General features: G+C 41.2%; 1 protein-coding gene across 1 annotated transcript in view; it reads left to right on the forward strand.

Annotated features, from left to right (window-relative positions):
• Positions 1–1,840: 1,840 nt before the first annotated feature.
• Positions 1,841–24,071, forward strand: part of RPS6KA6 (ribosomal protein S6 kinase A6) — a 198,315-nt gene continuing 176,084 nt past the window's right edge. The window contains exon 1 of the mRNA XM_080652561.1: positions 1,841–2,497. Coding sequence (XP_080508687.1) covers positions 2,420–2,497 — 78 coding nt within the window. The 5' untranslated portion in view covers positions 1,841–2,419. The remainder of the gene's footprint in view (positions 2,498–24,071) is intronic.

Consider the following 24,071-nt stretch of genomic DNA (forward strand, 5'->3'; position numbering starts at 1 on the left):
CTTTCAGTCCGCAGGACGACGCTCTATCCACTGAGGCAAACCGGTTAGGGCGTTGAAGTGAGATTTGAGCAGTAAACTAGGTGGATGGTAGAGGTCATTAATTTCCCTGTACAAGTCTGGGCAACAGGTTTGTTGGGCTCAAATCGAGAATTCAGTTTTGACTAGGTTAAGTTTGAGATACCTATTAATATCCAGGTAGTATAGGCAAGTTGCATGTATAAGTATTGATTTCATGAGTTTGCAGTTGAAGATAAATTTTGAAAGTCTTCAGCATAAACATGGAATTTAAAGCAGTGGAAATGAATGGGCTATGGAGAAATCCCTTATGGATGTTGGGGGAGATAGAGGTGGAGTATCAAGCCCTGAAGTTAACAACTTTTAGAGATTGGGAAGATGAGGAGTGATCCAATAAAGGACACTAAGAAACGGCCAATGACGTAGGAGAAAAATGAACAAGAAAGAGCAATTCATGAACTGTATGAAATGCTAATGTGTGGACCAGCAAGTTGAAGTCAGTAACAGCATAGTTTTTGCTGATGGGAGAAGTCCATCAGAGGGAGGAAAATAGTTGCTGTGAAAGAGATGGGGGTGGAATTGCAGACAAAGCCTTTGAATAGGCAACAACGGATGCAATCCAGTGCTCAAAAAGGTTGGCCTTAGTTAAGAACACTGTCTTTTTAGCTAAACACATTTATGCATGCGTGCATGGCATGCATGCACACTCACATATTTTCATTGTTTATAGCTTCATGCACCCACTATTTTCAAAGCTTTTACTTTTATAGAATCATATTCATAAAGCTCTCTCCCTGGGATTTTAAGGAGAGTAGTTGGGAGGGCAATATTAATGATCCTTTTTTGCAATTCAGTGAGCCAATCTTTGTGGTCCACTGGAAGCTCTATTATGAAATAAATGGAGGGCATAGTTTATAGTTTTTCTGTAGCACAACACAATAGCCTTAGGTGTAGTAGAGGGTAGGAGATTCTGTGTTGTACACCCAACATTAGAAACCTCTCCAAAGTACTGAGCTAGCTTAATCACTGTTACAGTTGCTCTTTTAAGTCTCTTTGAAGTGTCAAAGGTAGAATAACTACTTTGGGTTATGAAGTGTTTTGATGAGAAGGATCTTGATCATCTACCATGTATGAGAATCTACTTTATCTCAGTTTTGTCTCTAGCACTTAGTACAGTGTGGCTTTGAGTAGCAAAGCAGTAAAGCTGGGTGGGAGCAAGGTTATCTTTTATACCGGGGTGGTCAAAAGTAGGTTTATAGTTGTTTATATGAAAAAATAATACAATAATTATTAAATAATAATGCAAGAATAAACTGTTTCACGTACTCACAACCGGAATCCTTTTGCTCACCCCTATATGTTCCACCTTCATTGCAACAAGTAGGGTCCAATAAGTGGTGTGTGTGTATGTGTGTGTGTGTATATATACACTACAGTGTGTCATCAATAGTATGAATGCAAACAGCAGAAACAGCCTGAGAGGGACCAGCGGGAGAGGGGGATGCAGGGGGTGGGAGGGGAGGAGTGAAGGACCACAGATATACTAATTTATTTTAAAAGCATTTTCTTCCTACTTCCTGCTTCTTGGAGGCTAATATATAATGGGCTAAAATCGTGGTTCGGTGTAGAGGACACCTGCTTTTGTGAGCCCTGCAAGTAAATATTCCTTGAATCCTCCCTGACACTGACTCCTCCAATGTTCAGAAGGGTCACCACGTTTCTGCATCTTTTTGGGGAATCCTGCGCGAGGCTGCTTCATAGACTTGTGAGGGCCTGCTGAGCATGTGTGAACAGCGCCGCGCATGCTCCGTGAAGTGGGCAGGTTTACCCTGGCGCTAGCAGTGGCTTTTACTACTTCTCTCCGGCCTCCCCCCGCCCAGCACGCCTCCCTCCCCTCTTTCCCACCCCCCCACCACGCGGTCCTCCGAACTCTCTCCCGCCCCTCTTTTCCACACCCCCATCACCCCAGGCTAGGGAATCTCCATTGACATTCTGGTGACGCTATTGTGCCGCCGTGGGGTGGCGGGGGAGGGGGGTTGTCTAGGCACCGCACAGGTAAAGCCGCTGCTGCCGCCATATTGACAGAGCTGGGAGCGGAGAGGGTGCTCAGGGAAGCAGGGTGGGGGCGGGGGTCACCACCAAGAGACAGTCTAAGGAGGCAGTGGTGAGCGGAGCCCAGCGGCAGCTCCAGGAGAGACAGAACGGAGTTGTCTTCTCTATGGGGAGCAGCAGCTTGTGGAGGAGGTGACCTCTTGCTCCCAGCCTCGGAGGGACTCAGTGGCTAGAGTAGAGGTCGCTGAAGGCGGGGCTGGAAGGTTTTGGCGGCGGCAGGAAAGCTCTACAGACAGGATGCACAGCGGTGCCCGTGGTCGGCAGCTCCTGTTCCTGTGTTCCTGAAGGGGTGATGCTTCCATTAGCTCCTCAGGAGGAGCCCTGGGATCAAGACATGGAGGTGTTTGGTGGCGGCGCGAACAGCTGCGAGGTTAGTGTGGTGGCCAAGGGGGGGCTGGAGCCACCCCCATCCTTCCCTCCGGACCCTGGCGGGGACCCCAGAAAGAAGGGGCTTGGGGCTGGGCAGCAGGGTGCCCAAGTAAGCCCTCTGGAGGCTGCAGGATGGTTAAACTAACAAGCGCTGTCCCAACTGTACCTTCCCTCAGAGCAGGCAGGGACTAGCTTGCAGGCTCAGTTGTGGAGAGGGTGCCTGCCTCGCTGGCTACTCTGGAGTTGTGACTAAGTTTCTGCACTTTGCGATCTAGAGTGGGACTAGGGGATGCGCCAGTTGTCGCGTTGGGTTAGCAAGTCTCTCTTCATTCTCTGGGAACACTTCGAGGGACAGCTGCTAACTTCACCTCTCTGTTGAATAGTGGGTGTTTTAGGAACCCAGGGCAACAAAAACACTAAGTTGACTAAGTAACTGGGGACATTTGCAACTAGGGATGAGTGCACCTTAGTTACTTGGCTTTCTCATTTCTGTGTGGCTTGTGTCTTTTTTGTAACAACCCCGGTGCCCATTAACTGGACGCCAGATTTCTTAATCTACATTCAGGTGATGTTCTACTGCATCCTCTGTGGTCCCTCTTTCTACCGCCCCCTTTCCTCCACCCCTTCTTTCTGTCTTTCACAACTGTTGTCCCCACCGCCCCATTGTTCCATAAAAGACACATAGTAAACCCAGCCCTTATATCATGTATCTTTGGTAAGACACCGAGATTTAACCATAATATTTAGGTTCTCCCCTCTTCCTGCTCCTCTTCTGAAACTGCTGTGGTTGAACTTTGATCAGCTGTGCAGTGAGAACTTAGATGTGTACAGGTACTTCGCTTTATTGTTGTTTGTTGTTGTTGCTATTAAAAGCAGGCAGCGTTTAACCACAATAACTGCACCTTTGGGATAGAAAGTCAGATCCTTTTCTGATAACTTAATAGATTGACAGCCTAGTACTACATTAGAGGCCACCATAGACCTTCTAAAAATACTTGAATGCCAAACTGACTACCAATAGTAGTATCTTTTGAGGAAGGACTTTAAATCCTCATTGTCTCAAGGTGCAAATTTGTCTTTAAGTATCACTCCATCCTTAAAAATACACTTTGGACTCTTGTCTGTTTAACTCGTTCTTTTTTCCTTTCAAATTTCCAACTGAACTGGGTTAAAATTACATGCCAGGATAACATTTAACAAGAATGTAGTGGAAACACATTCAGGAGTCTAAAGTTGAGTCCTCTCTACTTATAGAGAATACTAGAGGCCCGGTGCACAAAATTCATGCACTGGGGGGGGGGTGGTTGTCCCTCAGCCCAGCCTGCACCCTCTCCAATCTGGGACTGCTTCAGGGGACATCCCTCTCACAATCTGGGACTGCTGGCTCCCAACCACTTTCCTGCCCGCCTGCCTGATTGCCCCTAACTGCTTCTGCCTGCCAGCCTGATCATCCCCTAACCACTCCCCTGCAGGCCTGATCAATGACTGACTGCTCCCCTGCCGGCCTGATTGCCCCCAACTGCCCTCCCCTGCCGGCCTGATTGCCCCCAACTGCCCTCCCCTGCAGGCCTGGTCCCCCCCCAACTGCCCTCCCCTGCAGGCCTGGCCACCCCCAACTGCTCTCCCCTGCAGGCATGGTCACCTCCAACTGTCCTCCCCTGCAGGCCTGGTCCCCCGCAACTGCCCTCCCCTGCCGGCCATCTTGTGGCGGCCATCTTGTGACCACATGGGGGCAGCCATCTTGTGTGAGGGCATGATGGTCAATTTGCATATTACCTCTTTATTATATAGGATTTTACTACAGAATTAAGCAATTCCCAAATACATTTAATATTCTACATCTATTAAGAACAAGACAAATGAAGAGGGGTTCATTTCTTTTTGGAATGTAGGGATGCTTTATACTTCCAAGAATTTTCTGGCCAGACTATTCAAGAGTGGAGGAATTACTGTTTTATTAATGTATGTAATCTACTGACATAGACTCAGGTGTCTGGTTTATAAAACCAGTTGAATAAGGATGGCGTGGAGGGTGGGTAGCCTTTCACATGCCTACTATTTTATTATTTTTGTTAACTTTTACTGTATAAGTGTTTTCTTTCTTTATTTTTATTTTAAGTGTTTTCTATTGTAATTACCACACATGGTTTTTTACTGTTTGCAGTATGTTTTAGATATAGTATAGATTTAACAATGGGTCTTTCTACCTCAGCAATTTGGAAACATACTCCAGTGGAAGTTGTTAATCACTATGAAATAAAATGAAAGGTGAAAGTAATGTGGTGAAGATAGTATTTCTGCATTCTTTGTTTAAAACAGTTATGATTTTTAGATTTAACCCTGCAAGGGATTTAATTAAAATATTCTAGGTGAAGACTAAATGCTACATATAAGCAAGCCTGATTAGTATTTAGTAGAAGTTTTTGTTGTTATTTGTTTATAATTGTATTCCTTTGAGAATTTATATTTATTCTAATTACATGTTTATTGATGTTGACTTTAGACATGTTAACCTTTGAGCATGAGGTTTGCGGCCTTCAATTGTGATAGTTTTGGAGACTAAAGGTTCTTTCATTGTAAATATATATTTTGAAAATATGTTGGCATTCTTAAATAAAGCCTAAGAATCTATTAATTTTCATGTGAAAGGAAATGATTTCTGTGTGTGTTGACTCATGATAAAATTAAAGATTATATACATTATCATATATTATGGAGTCGTTTTCAACATCTTTTATCTGTCTTGTTTCATGGGTCATTGTTAACCTTTGAATTATCATTCAGAAGTGTGAAAATTGGTTGTTTGAGACATAACATGTTTTCCCACAGAAAAATTATTAAGGGTAGTTACACTTTCAGACCAGTGCACAATAGAGAGGTATAATGATGAAGAGCTTAAACACTGTAGAATTGCCTTATAGAAAAATGTGTTGGAGGTTTCAAACAAGAACTAGCTTGGTTCCAGTGAGAAGTGGATAATGGCCTGAAAAGGGAATATGGGTTCGGTTGGCTACTGGAAAAAAGGTTCATAGGTCGATGCTCAACCACTGAGGTACACTGGAACTGGCTGTACCACAGCTTTTTTTATCTACTCATCTACTGATGGGCACTTGGGTTGTTTCCAGATCTTAGCTATTGTAAATTGTGTTGCTATGGATGTAGGGGTGCATACAATTTTTCTGACTGGTGTTTTGGATTTTTAGGACATATTCCCAGAAGTGGGATCACTGGGTCAAATGGCAATTCTATATTTAAATTTTTGAGGACACTCCATACTGTTTTCCATAATGGCTGCACCAGTGTGCATTCCCACCAACAGTGTACTAGGGTTCCCTTTTCTATGCCCTAGGTCAGGAGATGTATTGGTAAACATATTGCTATGACAGATGTCTGAGATTTTGCTGCTTATAATTTCTTCTAAGATTTTTTATGATTTCACAACTTACATTTAAGACTTTTATCCACTTTGAGTTTATTCTTCTGTATGGTGTAAATTGGTGGTCTAGTTTCATCTTTTTTTTGCATGTATCTGTCCAATTTTCCCAACACCATTTATTGAAGGGATTCTCTTGACTCCATTGTATGTTCTTGCCTTCATTGTCAAATATTAATTGAGCATTATGGCGTAAGTCGGTTTCTGGGTGTCTGTTCTGTTCCATTGATCTATATGCCTGTGCTTGTGCCAGTACCAGGCTGTTTCGAATACAGTGGCTTTGTAGTATAACTTGATATCTGGTATTGTGATTCCTTGAACTTTGTTTTTCTTTCTCAAGATTGCTGTGGCTATTCAGGGTCTTTTTGGTTCCATAAAAATTTTTGTAGTGTTTTTTCTAGATCTGTGAACTATGCCATTAGTATTTTAATAGGGATTGCATTGAATCTATAGATTGCTTTGGGTAGTATGGACATTTTATTGATGTTGATTCTACCAATCCATGAACATGGTATATTCTTCCACTTGTTTGTATCTTCCTCTATCTACCGTATGTTTTCAATATCCTGTAATTTTCTGAATACAAGTCTTTTATCTCCTTGGTTAAGTTTATTACTAAGTATCTTATTTTTGTTGTTGTTGTTGTTGCAATGGTAAATGGGATTTTCTTTTTATTTTTAGTTTCTCTTTCTGACAGTTCATTATTGGTGTATAAAAATGCCATTGATTTCTGGGTGCTAATTTTGTATCCTGCTATGTTGCCAAATTTATTTATTAAATCTAGTAGTTTTTTGATGGAGTATTTAGGGTTTTCTATGTACATTATCATGTCATCTGAGAATAATGCCAGTTTTACTTACTCCTTTCCAATTTGGAAGTCTTTTCTTTTTTATTTTTATCTTATCACTGTGGCTAGGACGTACATTACTATGTTAAATAATAGTGGTGAAAGCACACATGTCTGTCTTGTTTCTGTTGTTAAGCAAAATTGTTTTAGTTTTTGCACATTGAGTATGATGTTGGCTGTAGGTTTGTCATATATGGCCTTTATTATGTTGAGGTATGATCCCTCTATTCCCACTTTGCTGAGAGTTTTTATCAAAATGGGTATTAGATTTTGTCGAATACTTTTTCTGCATCAATTGATATGATCATGTGATTTTTGTCCGTCAATTTATTTATGTGATGTATCACATTTATTGATTTGTGAATATTGTACCAGCCTTGCATTCCCAGAATAAATCCCACTTGGTCATGGTGCATGATTTTTTTAATGCATTGCTGGATCTGATTTGCTAACATATTTTTGAGGATTTTACCATCTATGTCAGGGGTGGGCAAACTTTTTGACTCGAGGGCCACAATGGGTTCTTAAACTGGACCGGAGGGCCGGAACAAAAGCATGGATGGAGTGTTTGTGTGAACTAATATAAATTCAAAGTAAAGGAGCGAAGGGGAGAGCAAGAGAACAGGATAGAACAGCCGGATCCAGCCCGCGGGCCGTAGTTTGCCCAAGGCTGATCTATGTTCATCATATGTAATTATCTTTCTTTGTATTGTCTTTATCTGTTTTTGGGATTAAAGTAATGTTGGCTTCATAGAAGGAGCTTGGAAGTGTTTCTTCCTCTTGAATTTTTTGAAATAGTCTGAGGAGGATAGGTTTTAGTTCTTCTTTGAATGTTTGGTACAGTTCCCCTGTGAAGTTGTCCAGACCAGGGCTTTTGTTTGCTGGAAGTTTTTTTTTTTTTTTTTTTTTTTATTACTGCTTCAATTTCCTCAGTAATTATCAGCCTATTCAAGTTTTCAGATTCTTCCTGATTGCCTCTTTGAAGATTGTATTTTTATACTAATATGTCCATTTCAGCATGGGGAATACCAGCTAGGAGGCTATTGTATTACTCAGTGGAAGCAGTAGTAGATATTTGAAATAGGACAGAAGGGGTTGAAAGGAAAGGGCTGATGGTAGAGACCTCGCAAATATAAAAATAGAGTTTGGCAACTGACTAGATGTTGGTGACTAAAAGGAAAGAATAAAAATCCACAGAGATTAGGAATGTTGTAGTAGTACTTAATCAATTTAACAGATATTTAATGCCTGCTTGCCAATATAAGTGTCTATGCTGACCACTGGAATAACACAAAAATAAATAGGGGATATAGAAACTAAAATGACTCCCTCATTCATATTGTCTTGAATAAGAGGAAAACACTGTAAATTTCTGGTCATGCTTGGATGCTTAAAATCTTTACTACCAATAGTGGATGCACTTATTATAAGCTAAAACATTTTTCATGCTTTTAAAATGATCTTTGGGCTTGCAATTCTTGCTTTTTAAATTTTAGCAATATTCACCTTAAATAGTATACTGTGGCAGAGGTTTGTTCTGAAATAATGATTGTTTCTTCTTTATGTAAAGTGGAAAAGAGGACAGGGATATCTTTGTTTCTTATATGCTTTCACCTGTTTTTTTTTTTTTTTTTTCCAATAGAAATGGTGCTATCGGTCCCTCCCCCTTACTGGTTCCTCCAAGACTATCTTTTTTTATAAACAAGTTTGCTCTGGAAATATTCAGGTCAGTTCCTTCAGGGCAGGGCCTCTATATTTCCCTACCTTGATTACTTCATCAAAAGAGCTAATCATTACCTCATTACACAATAAGGTCTGACTGGGTGTTGCTGCTTTCTTGGCCCATATTGTTTTAATACCACCCATCTCATAGTTTTTCTCATCTATAGTTTTGAGAAAGATATATAAGATTTTTTTCTCTTCCTATCATTTCTATTTTGGTGGATGCTGTCATTTGTCTTTAGCAACATTTCTTTTTATTTTTAATTGAATTTATTGGGATAACACTGCTTAACAATATTATATAGGTTTCAGGTGCTCAATTCTACAACACATCATCTGTACACTGAATTGTGTGTTCACCACCACTCTGATAAAGGTATGTCATATTAGATACAAAAAGTAATATACAGGCTCACTTAAGGTAAAGATGACCTTTGTCAAGGTTGTTACAGGCAGACATGACTACTTGCCATGAACCACTTTTAGAAATTTATATGTTCAGACCATCCTATGTAGTTACTTTCAGTCTCTGAGTTTATAAGATCTACCATGCAGGCCTCCCCTGAGCTTGTCATATTTAGTATATCACCTCTTTTTTATTCATCCTGAGTTTATGCCTGACTCATGGCTAAAATTTTAGAATGAAAGGTGTTAAGATCTTTATTTGTGTCTATCTAAATGTGTATTTATGTATGTAGGTAGGTATGTAATGTATATGTGATATTTCCTACCTCCAGAAGGTATTTTTAATAACTTTTTAAAAATATATTTTTATTGATTTCAGAGAGGAAGGGAGAGGGAAAGAGATAGAAACATCAATGGTGAGAGAGAATCATTGATCAGCTGCCTCCTGCCCGCCCCATATTGGGAATCTAGAGCACAACATGGGCATGTGCCCTTGACCAGAATCAAATCTGGGACCCTTCAGTCCCCTGGCTGACGCTCTATCCACTGAGCCAAACCAGCTAAGGCTAGCAGCATTTCTGATGATCTGGTGGGTAGTTGGAATCTTGCAGTGAGCCTTTTAGTAATTTAAAAAATTATATATATCAGAGAGGAAAGGAGATGGAGAGAGAGATAGTAACATAAATGATGAAAGAGAATCTTTGATTGGCTGCCTCCTGCATGCCTCCCAGTGGGGATCAAACCCGTAACCTGGGCATATGCCCTGACTGGAATCGAACCATGACCTCCTGGTTCATAGATCAATGCTCAACCGCTGAGCCACGCTGGTTGGTCAGCCTTTTCGCACTTTATCAGAATTTCCTATACAATGTTTACACATTTATGTAATCTCCAAAGAGTATCTAATGTTCTTGCCGATAGTTTTTGTTCTTTGTGTATTTTGTTTAGTTTCGGTTTGTTTGTAGATGTAGAGCTAAGCTTAATTTGGCTTTTGTAGACAGTAGAGATGTTTTCTGAATTATGCTGGAGGCATTCTATATAAATTATTTTTCTGCTTGATTTTTCTCTGTATGCTTGATGTCATGCTGTGTGACTGTGTGTGTGTGTGTGTGTGTGTGTGTGTGTGTGTGTGAGAGAGAGAGAGAGAGAGAGAGAGAGAATGTGTTTTACACATGATTTCATTTCAGAAAGTATTTGTGATGGTTTATAAGAAATACAATTAGCCCTAACCAGTTTGGCTCAGTGGATAAAGTGTCAGCCTGCGGACTGAAGGGTCCAAGGTTCGATTCCAGTCAAGGGCATGTACCTTGGTTGCGGGTACATCTCCAGTAGGGGGTGTGCAGGAGGCAGCTGATTGATGTTTCTCTCCCATTGATGTTTCTAACTCTCTATCCCTCTCCCTTCCTCTCTGTGAAAAATCAATAAAATATATTAAAAGAAAATAAATACAATTAAATACAAGTATGTCTTGGAGATCTTGTTAGTTTTGTTCCATACCACCATAATAAATATGGCAATAAAGCAAGTCATATGAATTTTTTATTTTTCTAGTGTATATAAGTTATGTTTATACTATACTGTAATCTGTTAAGTGTGTAATAGCATTATATCTAAAAATGTAAATAACCTAATTAAAAATACTTTATTACTAACAAATGCTTACCATCAGTGAATGATAATCTTTTTGCTGATGGAGGGTCTTGCCTGGTGATTGCTGAATGTTTGAGTGACTGTGGCTATTTCTTAAAATAAGACAACAATGAAGTTTGCCACATCAGTTGACACTTCCATTTACAAACAATTTATTTGTAGGATGCAATGCTCTTTGATAGCATTTTACACACAGTACAACTTTCAAAAATTGGAGTCAATACTTACAAACCCCGTCACTGCTTTTTCAATTAAGTTTATGTAATATCTTTTGTTATCATTTCAACAATCTTCAACAAATCTTCAACAGGAGTGTATTTCATCTTAAGGAACTATTTTCTTTGCTCATTCATAACAAGCAGCTCCTCATTCATTAAGATGTTATTATGAGATTGCAATAATTCAGTCACATTTTCAGGCTCTACTTATAATTCTGGTTCTCTTGCTATTTCCACCACATCCGTAGTTAGTGCATCTACTGAAGTCTTGAAACTCTGAAAGTCATACATGAGGGTTGGAACCAGCTTCTTCCAAACTCCTGTTCATGTTGATATTTTGACATCTTTCCATGAAACACTAATGTTCTTAATGGATTCTTGACTGGTGAATTCTTTCCAGAAGGTTTTCAGTTTACTTTGCTCACATCCATCAGAGGAATCACTATGGCAGCTATCACATTATGAAATGTATTTCTTAAATTATACAACTTTAAAAGTCAAAATTACCCCTTGTTGCATTGTTTGCAGAATGGATGTTGTGTTAGCAGGCATGAAAACAACATTAATCTTTTTTAAAAATCTTAATTATTTTTTTAAAAGAACATTGATCTTGTTATACATCTCTATCAGAGCTATACATAGGGTGACCGAGTACATTGTCAATATTTTGAAAGGAATCTTTTTTTTTTTCCTGAGCTCAACAATGGGCTTAAATTATTCAGTAAACTATGTTGTAAACAGATGTGCTGTCATTCAGGCTTTGTTTCATTTATAAAGCACAGGCAGAGTTGATTTGCATAATTCTTAAAGGCCCTAGGATTTTCACAATGAGCATTGACTTCAAATTAAAGTCATCAGTAGTATTAGATCCTAACAAGAGAGTCAACTAGTTCTTTGAAGCTTTGAAGCCAAGCATGACTTTTTTCTACCTATGAAATTCCTAGATGGCATCTCCTTCCAATATAAAGCTATTTAAACTACATTGGAAATCTGTTGTTTAGTGTACCCACCTGTATTAATTATCTTAGTTAGATCTTCTGGATAACTTGCTGCAACTTCTACAGTATATCAGCCCTTGCTGCTTCACCTTGTACTTTAATGTTGTAGAGACGGCTTCTTTCCTTAAACCTCATTTACAACTTGGCTAACAGTTAGGTACCAGAGATTTAGTTTTTGACTTATCTAGGCTTTGACATACCTTATTCACTAAGCTTAATAATTTCTAGGTTTTGATTTAAAGTGAGAGACATGTGACTCTTCTTTTCACTGGTACATTTAGATGACATTGTAGAGTAACTAATTGGCTTAATTTCAATATTGTTGTGTCTCAGGAATAGGAAGGCCTGAGGAGAGGGAGATAGGCTGGGGAATGGGTGGTGAGTGTAGGAGTCAGAAAATACACAACATTTATGAATTAAGTCTATATATTCATCTGGGCACAGTTTGTGGCTCCCCCAAATAATTGCAATGGTAACGTAAGAGATCACTGATCACAAATCACCATAACAAATCCTATCGAATAAAAGAGTAATATGCAAATTGACTGTACCTCCACTACACCCACAAGCCACGTCCACCAGCCAATCAGCAGCAAATATTCAAATTAACCCAACCAAGATGGCTGCGGCCACGGAGAGAGCAGGAGGCTTGGGTTTCCCTGGCGATGGAGGAAGCCAAGCTTTCCACCTGCCCTGGCCTGCCTTGGCCTCCACTTAAGGCTACAAAGTTTCAATTATAGAAGATACATAAATTCAAACAGAAATGGCTGTGGCCACAGAGCAAGCAGGAGGCTTGGCTCCGCTCAAGGCTACAAAGTTTCAATTGTAGAAGATAAATAAATCCCAGATACCAGGGCTTTCGCTTGGGTCGCCGGGGGGCGTGGCCACCACAGGCCCCTCGTCCAGGCCACCCCACGCCCCAAGGGAACCCCCACCCTGATCCGGGACACCCTTCAGGGCAAACCAGCCAGCCCCCACCAGTGCACCAGGCCTCTATCCTATCTAATCCTCCTATCTAATAAAAACATAATATGCAAATTGACCGTCACTCCAACACACAAGATGGCTGCCCCCAAGTGGACACACGATGGCCGCCACAAGATGGCCAGCAAGGGAGGGCAGTTGCGAGGGACCAGGTCTGCAAGGGAGTGCAGTTGGGGCTGATCAAGCCTGCAGGGGAAGGCAGTTGGGAGGGACCAGGCCTGCAAGGGAGGGCAGTTGGGGGCAATCAAGTCTGCAGGGGAGGGCAGTTGGGGTGACTAGGACTTCAGGGAAGGGCAGTTGGGGGGGACCGAGGCCTGCAGGGGAGGGCAGTTAGGGTTGACCAGGCCTGCAGGGGACAGCAGTTAGGGGCAATCAGGCTGGCAGGGAAGCAGTTAGACATCAATCAGGCTGGCAGGGGAGTGGTTAGGGGGTGATCAGGCTGGCAGGCAGAAGCAGTTAGGGGCAATCAAGAAGGCAGGCAGACGAGCAGTTGGGAACCAGCAGTCCTGGATGGTGAGAGGGATATCCGACTTCACATTTAGGCCTGGGATCGGGCCTGAACGGGCAGTCGGACATCCCTCGAGGGTTCCCAGATTGGTGAGGGTGAAGGCTGGGCTGAGGGACACACCCCCTGTGCACAAATTTCGTCACCGGGCCTCTAGTCTATATATATAAAATGCTAAGTGACTGACCATCCGTCTGACAGACCGGCTGGTACATATGAAGTGCACTGGCAATCCTATATAATAAAGAGCTAACATACAAATGCTCATCATGCCCTCACACCGTCATGCTGTAATGGCTCAGACACTCAACACTGGGGAGAGGGGAATGGGGACCATCCAAGCACAAATGAGCTCGTGAGAGAGGAAAGGGGACCAGCCAGTCACAAATGAGCTCATGAGAGAGGAATGGGGACCAGCCAGGCACAAATGAGCTCTCAAGAGAGGAATGGGGACCAACCAGGCAATGGCCCGGGAGAGGGACAAGCCACCGACCCTGTGGTCCCAGGCACCAGCAGCTGCACCTGCGGCCTGGGAGAGGGACAAGCTGCCCGCCCCGCGGTCCCGGGTGCCAGCACCTGTGGCTGTGGCCTGGGAGAAGGACAAACCAGCCACCCTGTGGTCCCAGGCACCTGTGGCTGCGGCCTGGACAAAGCTGCTCACCCACGGTCCCCTGCGGCTACGGCTGGCCCAGGTGAAGCCGGCCCATGTCCTGGGTGCCTGCAGCCAGCCAGGGGGAGGGAAGCCCAGGTCCCGGTGCCTGCCACCAGCCGAAGGAGGAAATCCTAGGTCCCAGGTGCAGGTGAGGCAGAGGTGGTTAGGGGAGATCAGGCCATCAGGGGAGCAGTTAGGGTTAATTAGGGCAGTAGGGGAGCAGTTAGGGGCGATCAGGCAGGCAGGCAGAGGTGGTTAGAGGCGATCAGGCAGGCAGAGGTTGTTAGGGGCGATCAGGCAGGCAGAGGTGGTTAGGGGCACTCAGGCAGGCAGGCAGGTGAGTGGTTAGGAGCCAGCTGTCCCGAATTGTGAGAGGCAGTCGGACATCCCCTGAGGGTTCCCGGATTGGAGAGGGTGCAGGCTGGGCTGAGGGACCCCACCCCCGTGCACAAATTTCCTGCACCAGGCCTCTAGTTTAAAAATAAACATTGACTCGCACATGCGTGATACATATAAAGTTCTCACTGGTACCAATAGCATGCGTGTGTTTTGATCTGTCATTTTTGATCTTGAATTTGGTTGTTTTTGTTGACATTCTGAAGCTGAAAGAAAGCAGCGTTGTTGACAGAATATGTCTGAAGACCTACTATTTGCACATTAGAATAAGTTTAATCAATTCATTAGTCATTGTTTTTATCAATGTTGTTTTTATATCATGTTTTTGTTTTTTTATCGTGTCTTTGTTGTTGTTATATCATGTTATTGTTTACTTATTAATCAATTTATATATTGTTTTCATATACATTTTACTAATTTTCTTTCATCTCTGACACTTCTATTATAGAGAAAGGGTGAATAGCAATATTAAAATATTTTTTCTAATTAATTTCCTTTCAATGTGCATGATTGTGTGCACTGGGCCACTAGTATAATAATAATAAAATATATTTGAAATATTGTGAGAATACCAAAATGTGGCACAGAGACAGAAAATGAACAAATGCTGTTGGAAAATAGCTTGTGTAGACTTTCTTGATGCATTGTTGCCACAAATCTTCAATTTGTAAAAAAACACACAAAAATACACAAAAAACAAACACATTATCTGCAAAGGACAATAAAGGAAAGCGTAATAAAATGAGGTATGCCTATAATAAACTATTTTGATATGAAAAGAAGGAAAATATAAATTAGAAAGTGTATTGAAAAAATGGAGGATGGATTTTGAGGATGAAATAGAACACAGGTAAGCAGGCTCTAAGGGTATACTATACATTTGAAATATAGTTGGATTGCAATTTTGGACTTAAATTTCCTCAGGCTGATTATTTCTCATCACTCTAACTGTATATTAAATATAGCTGCAAGTTAAAAAAAATATGTGATAGTGCCTTACTCACTAAGTTCATAATTAATATATCTGTTGGGGGTCTGGGCATCATTCCCTAGATTATAATGTACAGCCAAGGATTCAGAATCACAGCTCAAGGCCAAAGTAAAAAGAGAAATAGTCATATAGTTCTTATTATCTAACAAGAAAAAAGCAGTATCAGTCCCTAAGCAATTAGCTTTAAAATAAATTTTCTGTGAATTATAATTTTTTCCAGTTTTATCTGTTGTTTTCAGACATGATTGAGGCAAAGGATGTATTTGAGCTATCTTTTATGTTCTTGCTGTGTAGTTTTGAAATTTTGCTTTTTCATAGAATAAAAGTAAAAAATTTATGTCCTAGCTGATTTTTATATAAGTTAGCCTTATAATTAAGAGGTTCTATAACCTGCATGCCTTATTGCTAGCTAAGTAAGGGGATAGTGACTCCATTTTTATTAAAATATCTCATCACATATCTAATAAAAATTTTAAAGGTCATGGATAATTATTCTTACTATAAGACCTATCTGTCTCTCCTATAAAGTGGTTGGGGACAGACTTTAAGAGGAAATATAGAATTTTAACACTTCATATAAATTTTTTACCTGAAGACTCATTCCATCTTAAATGTGTCTGAACTTAATGGAAAAAGATATGACATTATTATTGATCACATATTATCCATTAAGTTTTATTCAGTCTTTAATAGAGCTTGGTAAGAAAATGTTGTTACACTTTAACAGATGAGAAAGAGATATATAAATCAGTGGGAGGCACCTATAGAATTTGAATCTCTTTCCTGTGTACATTGTTGTCTCCCCCATAATGACAATATCGAAGATAAGGAAAGGACATAGACAATGTTAGAAACCATACCAGATCAGTAAATCGTATGTGTTGATTCAATAGCAATCTTATCTAATAAAAGAGTAATACACAAATTGACCATCAATCCAACACACAAGATGGCCACCCCCATGTGGTCAAAGATGGCTGCCCCCATGTGACCACAAGATGGCCACCACAAGATGGCCGGCAGGGGAGGGCAGTTGTGGGCGATCAGGCCTGCAGGGGAGGGCAGTTGAGAGGGACCAGGCCTGCAGGGGAGGGCAGTTAGGGGGGACCGCGCCTGCAGGGGGGGCAGTTGGGGGGACCAGGCCTGCATGGAAGGGCAGTTGGCGGGGGACCAGGCCAGCAAGGGAGGGCAATTAGGGATGACCAGGCCAGCAGGGTAGGGCAATTAGGGGTGACCAGGCCAGCAGGGGAGGGCAGTTGGGGGGGACCAGGCCAGCAGGGGAGGGCAGTTAGGGGCAATTGGGCTGGCAGGGGAGCAGTTCAGCATTGATCAGACTGGCAGGGGAGTGGTTAGGGGGTGATCAGGCTGGCAGGTAGAAGCTGTTAGGGGCAATCATTCAGGCAGGTGAGTGGTTGGGAGCCAGCAGTCCTGGATTGTGAGAGGGATGTCCAATTTGCCCATTTAGGCCCTATCCCAGTAGAATCGGACCTAAATGGGCAGTCGAACATCCCTTGAGGGGTCCCAGATTGGAGAGGGTGCAGGCTGGGTTGAGGGACACACACACCCCTGTGCACGTATTTCATTCACTGGGCCTCTAGTCTAAAATAAAATTCAACAAGGTTTTTTGTAGGCATAGAAGATTTTGTTCTGAAATTCAAAACCTAGACTATCTGAAACCATTTTTGAAAAAGAAGACTAAAGTACTATAAATCACTTTCTATACACGACATTAATATTTACTGTGTTACTACAAGTAATTAAGACAGTATGGTGTTGATGGAAGGATAGACACATAAATCAATGGAAGAAAATTGGGAATCCAGAAATATATCCATACAAATATGATCAATTGATTTCTGAGACAAGTGCAGAAGTAAAATAAAGTTCTTTAGTTTCTTCATATATAAAATAGAAATTAATGTGTTTATGATTATTTTGAGAAGTAAATAAGAAAATTTTGCTTTGTATATAATGTTTTAGAATAATAATACAATTTTACAAAATTATTGTAAAATGTAGGTGTCCTTGACTAAGTACTTATTCAATGGACAATTTAAACTTATTTTACATTCCCCAAGGTAATATTTTAATGAAATTACATGGACCTGATATCTATAAAAGGCTATTACAGTGAAAAGAAATATATCTAGAGAATGCTATTTATGTATACCATATATATATATATGCATTCATCGGTACCATACATAATGCATGTATCCTTTACAAGTACTCTTTTTAAACCATATGTTGACTCATATGAGACTGACCAGATGGCCAGTGCCTTAGCATTGGCAACACTTTGGAGCTATTGAAAACCAATAAATTCAGCCAAGTAGCGTTAACACATTTCTACCTGAATAATAATGAGAAGCTGATTTTCGGACATTGAATCAAAGTTTAAAAAACCCAAATGTTCCATAAATACCATCTAATCTATACTAATAAAAGGGTAATATGCTAATTAGACTGGATAGACCGGACATCTTCTGCAGGTCCTTCTGGACAAAGCCATGGTGGCGGGGGCCGAGGCAGAAGTGGTTATGAGCGATCAGGCCGCAGGGGAGAGCGGTTAGGGGCAATCAGGCAGGCAGGCAGAGGCAGTTAGGGGCAATAAGGCAGGCAGGCAGAGGGGTTAGGAGTGACCAGGCAGGAAGGAAGAGTAGTTAGGGGCAATCAGGCAGGCAGGCAGGTGAGCAGTTAGGAGCCAGCAGTCCTGGATTGCGGGATTGGGCCTAAACCAGCAGTTGGACATCCCCCGAGGGGTCCCGGGTTGGAGAGGGTGCAGATCGGGCTGAGGGACCCCCTCCCCCACCCCATGCATGAATTTTGTGCACCGGACCTCTAGTGTGTATATAATATTGATATGCTTAGTTTATCTCCTAGTAACTGATCATCTATAAAACAAGTTCTTTAAGCATGATACTTAAATTGGTTTTGAGTAGTTCTAAACATTATCCTACATCTATATATCCAGGTAATAATTATTAAATGCCTATGTATGTGTAAGGTATTGTGATAATTACTAGATAGGATTCATTTGCTTCCTGTTTCAGGTTTTTGCCTTTTTACCTGAATACTAACTGGCTGTATATCCATCCATTCTTCCATAGTCACAAGGAAATATCTGAAAGGATAGTAGTAGTGTCACACACACACACACACCAAAAAAAAAAATATATATATATATATATATATACACACACACATATATATACACACACACACACACACACACACACACACATATATATATATATATATATATATATATATATATAGGCTTATAGAAAACTTATTTTTTAAAATCTTTATTGTTGAGATTATTACAGATGTCCCTCTTTTCCCCCCCATTTTCCCCCTTCATCCAGTTCCCACCCTGCCCTGCCCTAGGCCTTCGCTACCCTTATGTCTGTCCGTAGGTAAGATCTTTGGTTAATCGCTTCCCGCACTCCCTACCCCCTTCCCTCTGAGATTCATCAGTCTGCTCCATGTTTCCATGCCTCTGATTCTATTTTATTCACCATTTTATTTTGTTTATTAGATTACTTGTTCATTTATTTTGATTTTTAGATTCAATTGTTGATAGATATGTATTTATTGCCATTTTATTCATATATTTTTATATTTTTTCTCCTCCTCCTTTTTGTTCTTCTTGTACTTCTTGTTCTTATTCCTCCTCTTAAAGAATACCCTTCAACATTTCACGTAATACTGGTTTGGTGGTGATGACATCCTGTAGCTTTTTCTTGTTTGTGAAGCTCTTTATCTGACCTTCAATTCTGAATGAAAGCTTTGCTGGGTAGAATAAGCTTGGTTGTAGGTTCTTGCTATTCATCACCTTGAATATTTCTTGCCACCCCCTTCTGGCCTGCAAATTTTCTGTTGAGAAATCATGTGATAGTTGTATGGGTGTGCCCTTGTAGGTAATTGCTTTTCTTTTAAAAAATACATATATTTTATTGATTTTTTACAGAGAGGAAGGGAGAGGGATAGAGAGCTAGAAATATCAATGAGAGAGAAACATCGGTCAACTGCCTCTTGCACACCTCCTATTGGGGATGTACCCGCAACCAAGGCACATGCCCTTTACGGGAATCGAACCTGGGACCTTTCAGTCCACAGGCTGACTCTCTATCCACTGAGACAAACTAGTTAGGGCGTAACTGCTTTTCTCTTGCTGTCTTTAACCCTTGGCATTTTAAATATGATGTGTCTTGATGTGGGCCTCTTTGAGTTCTTCTTGTTGGGGATTCTTTGCACTTCCTGGACTTGTAAGTCTATTTCTTTCACCAGGTAGGGGAAATTTTCTGTCATTATTTCTTCAAATAGGTTTTCAATATCTTGCTCTCTCCCTTTTTCTTCTGGCACCCCCCCCCCCCCCGCCCAATGCAAATGTTAGTACATTGGAAGTTGTCCCAGAAACTCCTTACACTCTGCATATTTTTGGATTATTTTTCATTTTGTTCTCCTGATTGGGTGTTTTTTGCTTCCTCATATTCCAAATTGTTGATTTGATTCTTGGAGTCTTCTACTCTACTGTTGAATCCTTGTAAATTATTCTTTATTTCAGTTAGTGTATGCTTAATTTCTGACTGGTCTTTTTTTAAATCTTTGACATTCTCACTAAGATCCTTGAAAGTCTCACTAAGTCCCTTGAAGCTCTCTTTGAGTCACTTGAAGCTCTAATTAAGATCCTTGAGTAACCTTATAACCATTCTTTTGAACTCTGTATCCAGTAGTTTGCTTGCTTCCATTTCTTTCATTTGGACATATTTCTTTGTCTTAACATTTTGGCTGCTTCCCTCTGTTTGTTTCTATGTATTAGGTAGAGCTGCAATGTCTCTTGGAATTATTAGAGTGACTTTGTTTAGTAGGTGTCCTATAGGGCCCAGTGGCCCAGACTCCCCTGTCACCTGAGTTGGGCACTGTAGGTATACGCTTGTGTGGGCTATGTGCATAGTCTTGTTGTAGTTGAGCCTTGATTGGTATTGGCATCACTGGGAGGAGTTGACCTCCAGGTCAATTGGCTGTAAGGACCAGCTGATACTATAGTGGAAGAGCTGCTGTGCAGGAAACACTCCTATGGAGCAGGACTTGTTTAAGTGGGGCTTTGGTACTTACTGAGTCATCAGCTGCCTCTTGCACACCTTTGAGTATGCCTCTTGCACAGCCCATTGAGTATGTTGCTGTGGATGTGTAGCATGGTAATCTGGTATGATCTGAAGATGTACACTGGGTGCACTGGCTCTAGGGCCTCCAGAGAGGTGCAAAGTCAGCCACTGCCTGGGGCCACCCACTAGGAGCTACAGAGAGATCTGTAAATGGCTGCTATTTGTACTGAGCTAGGAAGTGCCCAGGTGAGGCCCAGCTGTGAAGCAAGGCAGGCTGGTGCTAGTGCAGGGTTTTGGGCCTCTTATTGATAGGTTTGGGTCATGCTGATGTGAGCTGCAGCCTATTTGAGAGATTTTAGCAAAGTCTGAAGCCTGAGGCAGGACACGCCATTCATATGCAAAAGCTGCTGCAAAAAGCTTGGGTGGGGCTGAAAATTGGATGGGGTGGGGTCTCAGGGAATCACCAGGGCTGAGTGAACAGTGTGAGTCATGCTGATGGAAACTCAGATATGGCTGCTAGACAGCTCTGCAATGGGGGAGGTCCCAGCACAGTAACAATGACCCCTGTGAGCAACTCTCTCTGAGAGACAGCTACCCCTGAGTTCCTGCCCTGATGCCAGACAATGTGTGTCTGGGTCTCCAAAAGCTGCCAGACACTGATGCTTAGAGGGATCAAATAACTTCATGCACTGGCCCTTTGAAAGGATTGCTTGTGTCTCCAGCAGCCTCCCTGTCACACAGCCACAATCCCCACTGGTTTTTACTGCCCAAAGTTATGGGGACTATTCTTCCCAGCTCTGGAACCCTGGGCTGGGGGCTGGTGTGAAGCTGGGACCTGGTGTGCAGCTGGGACCCTCTGCTTCTTACTGGTGGCCTCCACAGACACAATCTTCTTCCTGATTACAAAAAAAAACACATGTGAGTGTTGGACCAGCCTGTTCTGCTGCTCCTACCAGTCTCAGTGTGCTTTCTTCTTTACTTCCCTAGTTGTAGGACTTCCATCCAGCTTTCAGGCTGTTCTGAATGATGGTTGTAGAAAGCTTTTTTAAAATTCCATTTTCTGGGATATTAATGTTTAAATTCCACACTCCTGTGGCATTCATTACTTGCAGATTAAATGATAGCTCCTTTCCAATCCTTTGCTTTTTAAACATTAACAGTTTTTAAAAACATAAATATGATTCCTCTTATTCAAATCAGCATCAAGAGTGGAGCTTCACTGCCCTATCTGGTTTGGCTCAGTGGATAGAACGTCAGCCTGCAGACAGAAAGAAGTGTCCTGTGTTTGATTCCGGTCAAGGGCACATGCCTGGGTTGAGGGCTTGAACCCCAGTAGGGGGCGTGCATGAGGCAGCCGATCAATGATTCTCTCTCATCATTGATGTTTCTATTTCTCTCCCGTTCTCCCTTCTTCTCTGAAATCAATAAAAAATATATATTTTTAAAAAAGAGTGGAACTTCAGTATGTATGGCAGTTCAATTTGTACTTCATTCTTGCTTTACATACCTCCCCTTATTCCTGGCATTCATTTATGACAGTCACAGAGGATTATGATGTTTGAGAATATGTTCCTCTTGCTTTAAAAAAAAAACTTCATTGTTGAGAATATTACAGATGTCTCACTCGTTTTACCCCAATTGCCCCCCTCCAAATGGTTTTGGTGCCACCCCCGGCCTTCACCACCCTATTGTTTCTGTCCATAGGTAATGCATCTATGCATATAAGATCTTTAGTTAACCTTTCTTGACCCTCCCTCTTCCTTTCCCTTGATATTTGTCAATCTGTTCCATGTTTTCATTGTATCCATCAGTTTATTTTATTCATTGGATTCCTTATTAGTTTTATTATTTTAAGATTCAATTATTGATATATATTTATTGCCATTTTTTATATATCTTAAAATCATTATTGTTGAAAGTATTACATATGTCTCCTTTCCCCCCCATTGACTTCTCCCAGTCCCTCTGCCCCACATCCCAGACCTTCAGCACTCTATTGTCTGTGTCCATGGGTTATGCATATATGCATACAAGTTCATTGGTTGATCTCTTCCCACCCACCCTCCCTGCCTTCCCTCTGATGTTTGACAGACTGCTTGATGCTTCTATTATCTCTGCATCTATTTTTGTTCATTAGTTTGTGTTGTTCATTAGATTTCACATATGAGTGAGAACAAGTGATACTTATCTTTCTCTCACTGGCTGATTTTGTTTAGCATAATGCTGTCCATGTCCATCCATGCTATTGCAAATGGTAAGAGTTCTTTTTTTTTTACAGCAGCATAGTATTTAATTGTGCAGATGTGCCACAGTGTTTTAATCCACTCATCTGCTGATGGGCACTTAGGTTGTTTCCAAATATTAGCTATTGCAAATGGTGCTGCTATGATATATTCTTTCTTATTGGTGCTTCTGATTTCTTAGGATATATTCCTAGTGACGGAATCACTGGGTCAAATGGGAGTTCCATTTTTAATTTTTTGAGGAAACTCCATACTGTTTTCCATAGTGGCTGCACCAGTCTGCATTCCCACCAGCAGTGCAATAGGGTTCCCTTTTCTACACATCCTCACCAGCACTTGTCCTTTGATGATTTGTTGATGATAGCCATTCTGAAAGGTGTGAGGGGTAACTCATTGTTGTTTTGATTTGCATGTCTCAGACGATGAGTGACTTTGGGCATTTTTTCATATGCCCTTTGGCCTTCTGTATGTCCACTTTAGAGAAATGTCTACCAGTATTTAGGTCCTTGGCCCATTTTTTAAATAGGATTGTTTATCTTCCGTCTTTTTTGGGGGGGATAATTTTTTTAATTCTTTATTGTTTAAAGTATTACATATAGTATTACATATGTCTCCTTTTTCCCCTATTGACCTCTGCCCAGCCACCCCCACCCCCAGCGCGTATCCTCACCCCCCTAGTGTCTGTGTCCATTGGTCATGCTCATATGCATGCATTCAAATCTTTTGGTTGATCTCTTACCCCCTCCCCCCACCTTCCCTCTGAAGTTTGATGGTCAGTTTGCTGCTTCTGTATCTCTGGATCTATTTTTGTTCTTCAATTTATGTTGTTTATTATAGTCCACAAATGAGTGAGATCATGTAATATTTATCTTTCTTGGACTGGCTTATTTTGCTTAGCATAATGCTCTTCATGTCCACCCATGCTATTGCAAATGGTAAGAGTTCTTTCTTTTTTATAGCAGCATAGTATTCTATTGTGTAGATATACAACTATTTTTTAACCAACTCATCTGCTGTTGGGCACTTAGGCTGTTTCCAAATCTTAGCTATTGTAAATTGTGCCACTATGAACATAGGAGTGCATATGTCCTTTCTGATTGGTGTTTCTGATTTTTTGGGATATATTCCTAGAAGTGGGATTACTGGGTCAAATGGGAGTTCCATTTTTAACTTTTTGAGGAAACTCCATATTGTTTTCCACAGTGGCTGCACCAGTCTGCATGCCCACCAGCAGTGCATGAGGCTTCTTTTTTCCCTATATCCTCGCCAGTACTTGTCATTTGTTGATTTGTTGATGATAGCCATTCTGACAGGTATGTGATGGTACCTTATTGTCTTTTTGATTTGCATCTCTATGATTATTAGTGACTTTGAGCAAGTTTTCATATGTCTCTTGGCATTCCGTATATCCACTTCCTAT

The sequence above is a fragment of the Plecotus auritus genome (assembly GCF_963455305.1).
Source record: "Plecotus auritus genome assembly, chromosome: X".
In the NCBI taxonomy this organism is placed as follows: Eukaryota; Metazoa; Chordata; class Mammalia; order Chiroptera; family Vespertilionidae; genus Plecotus; species Plecotus auritus.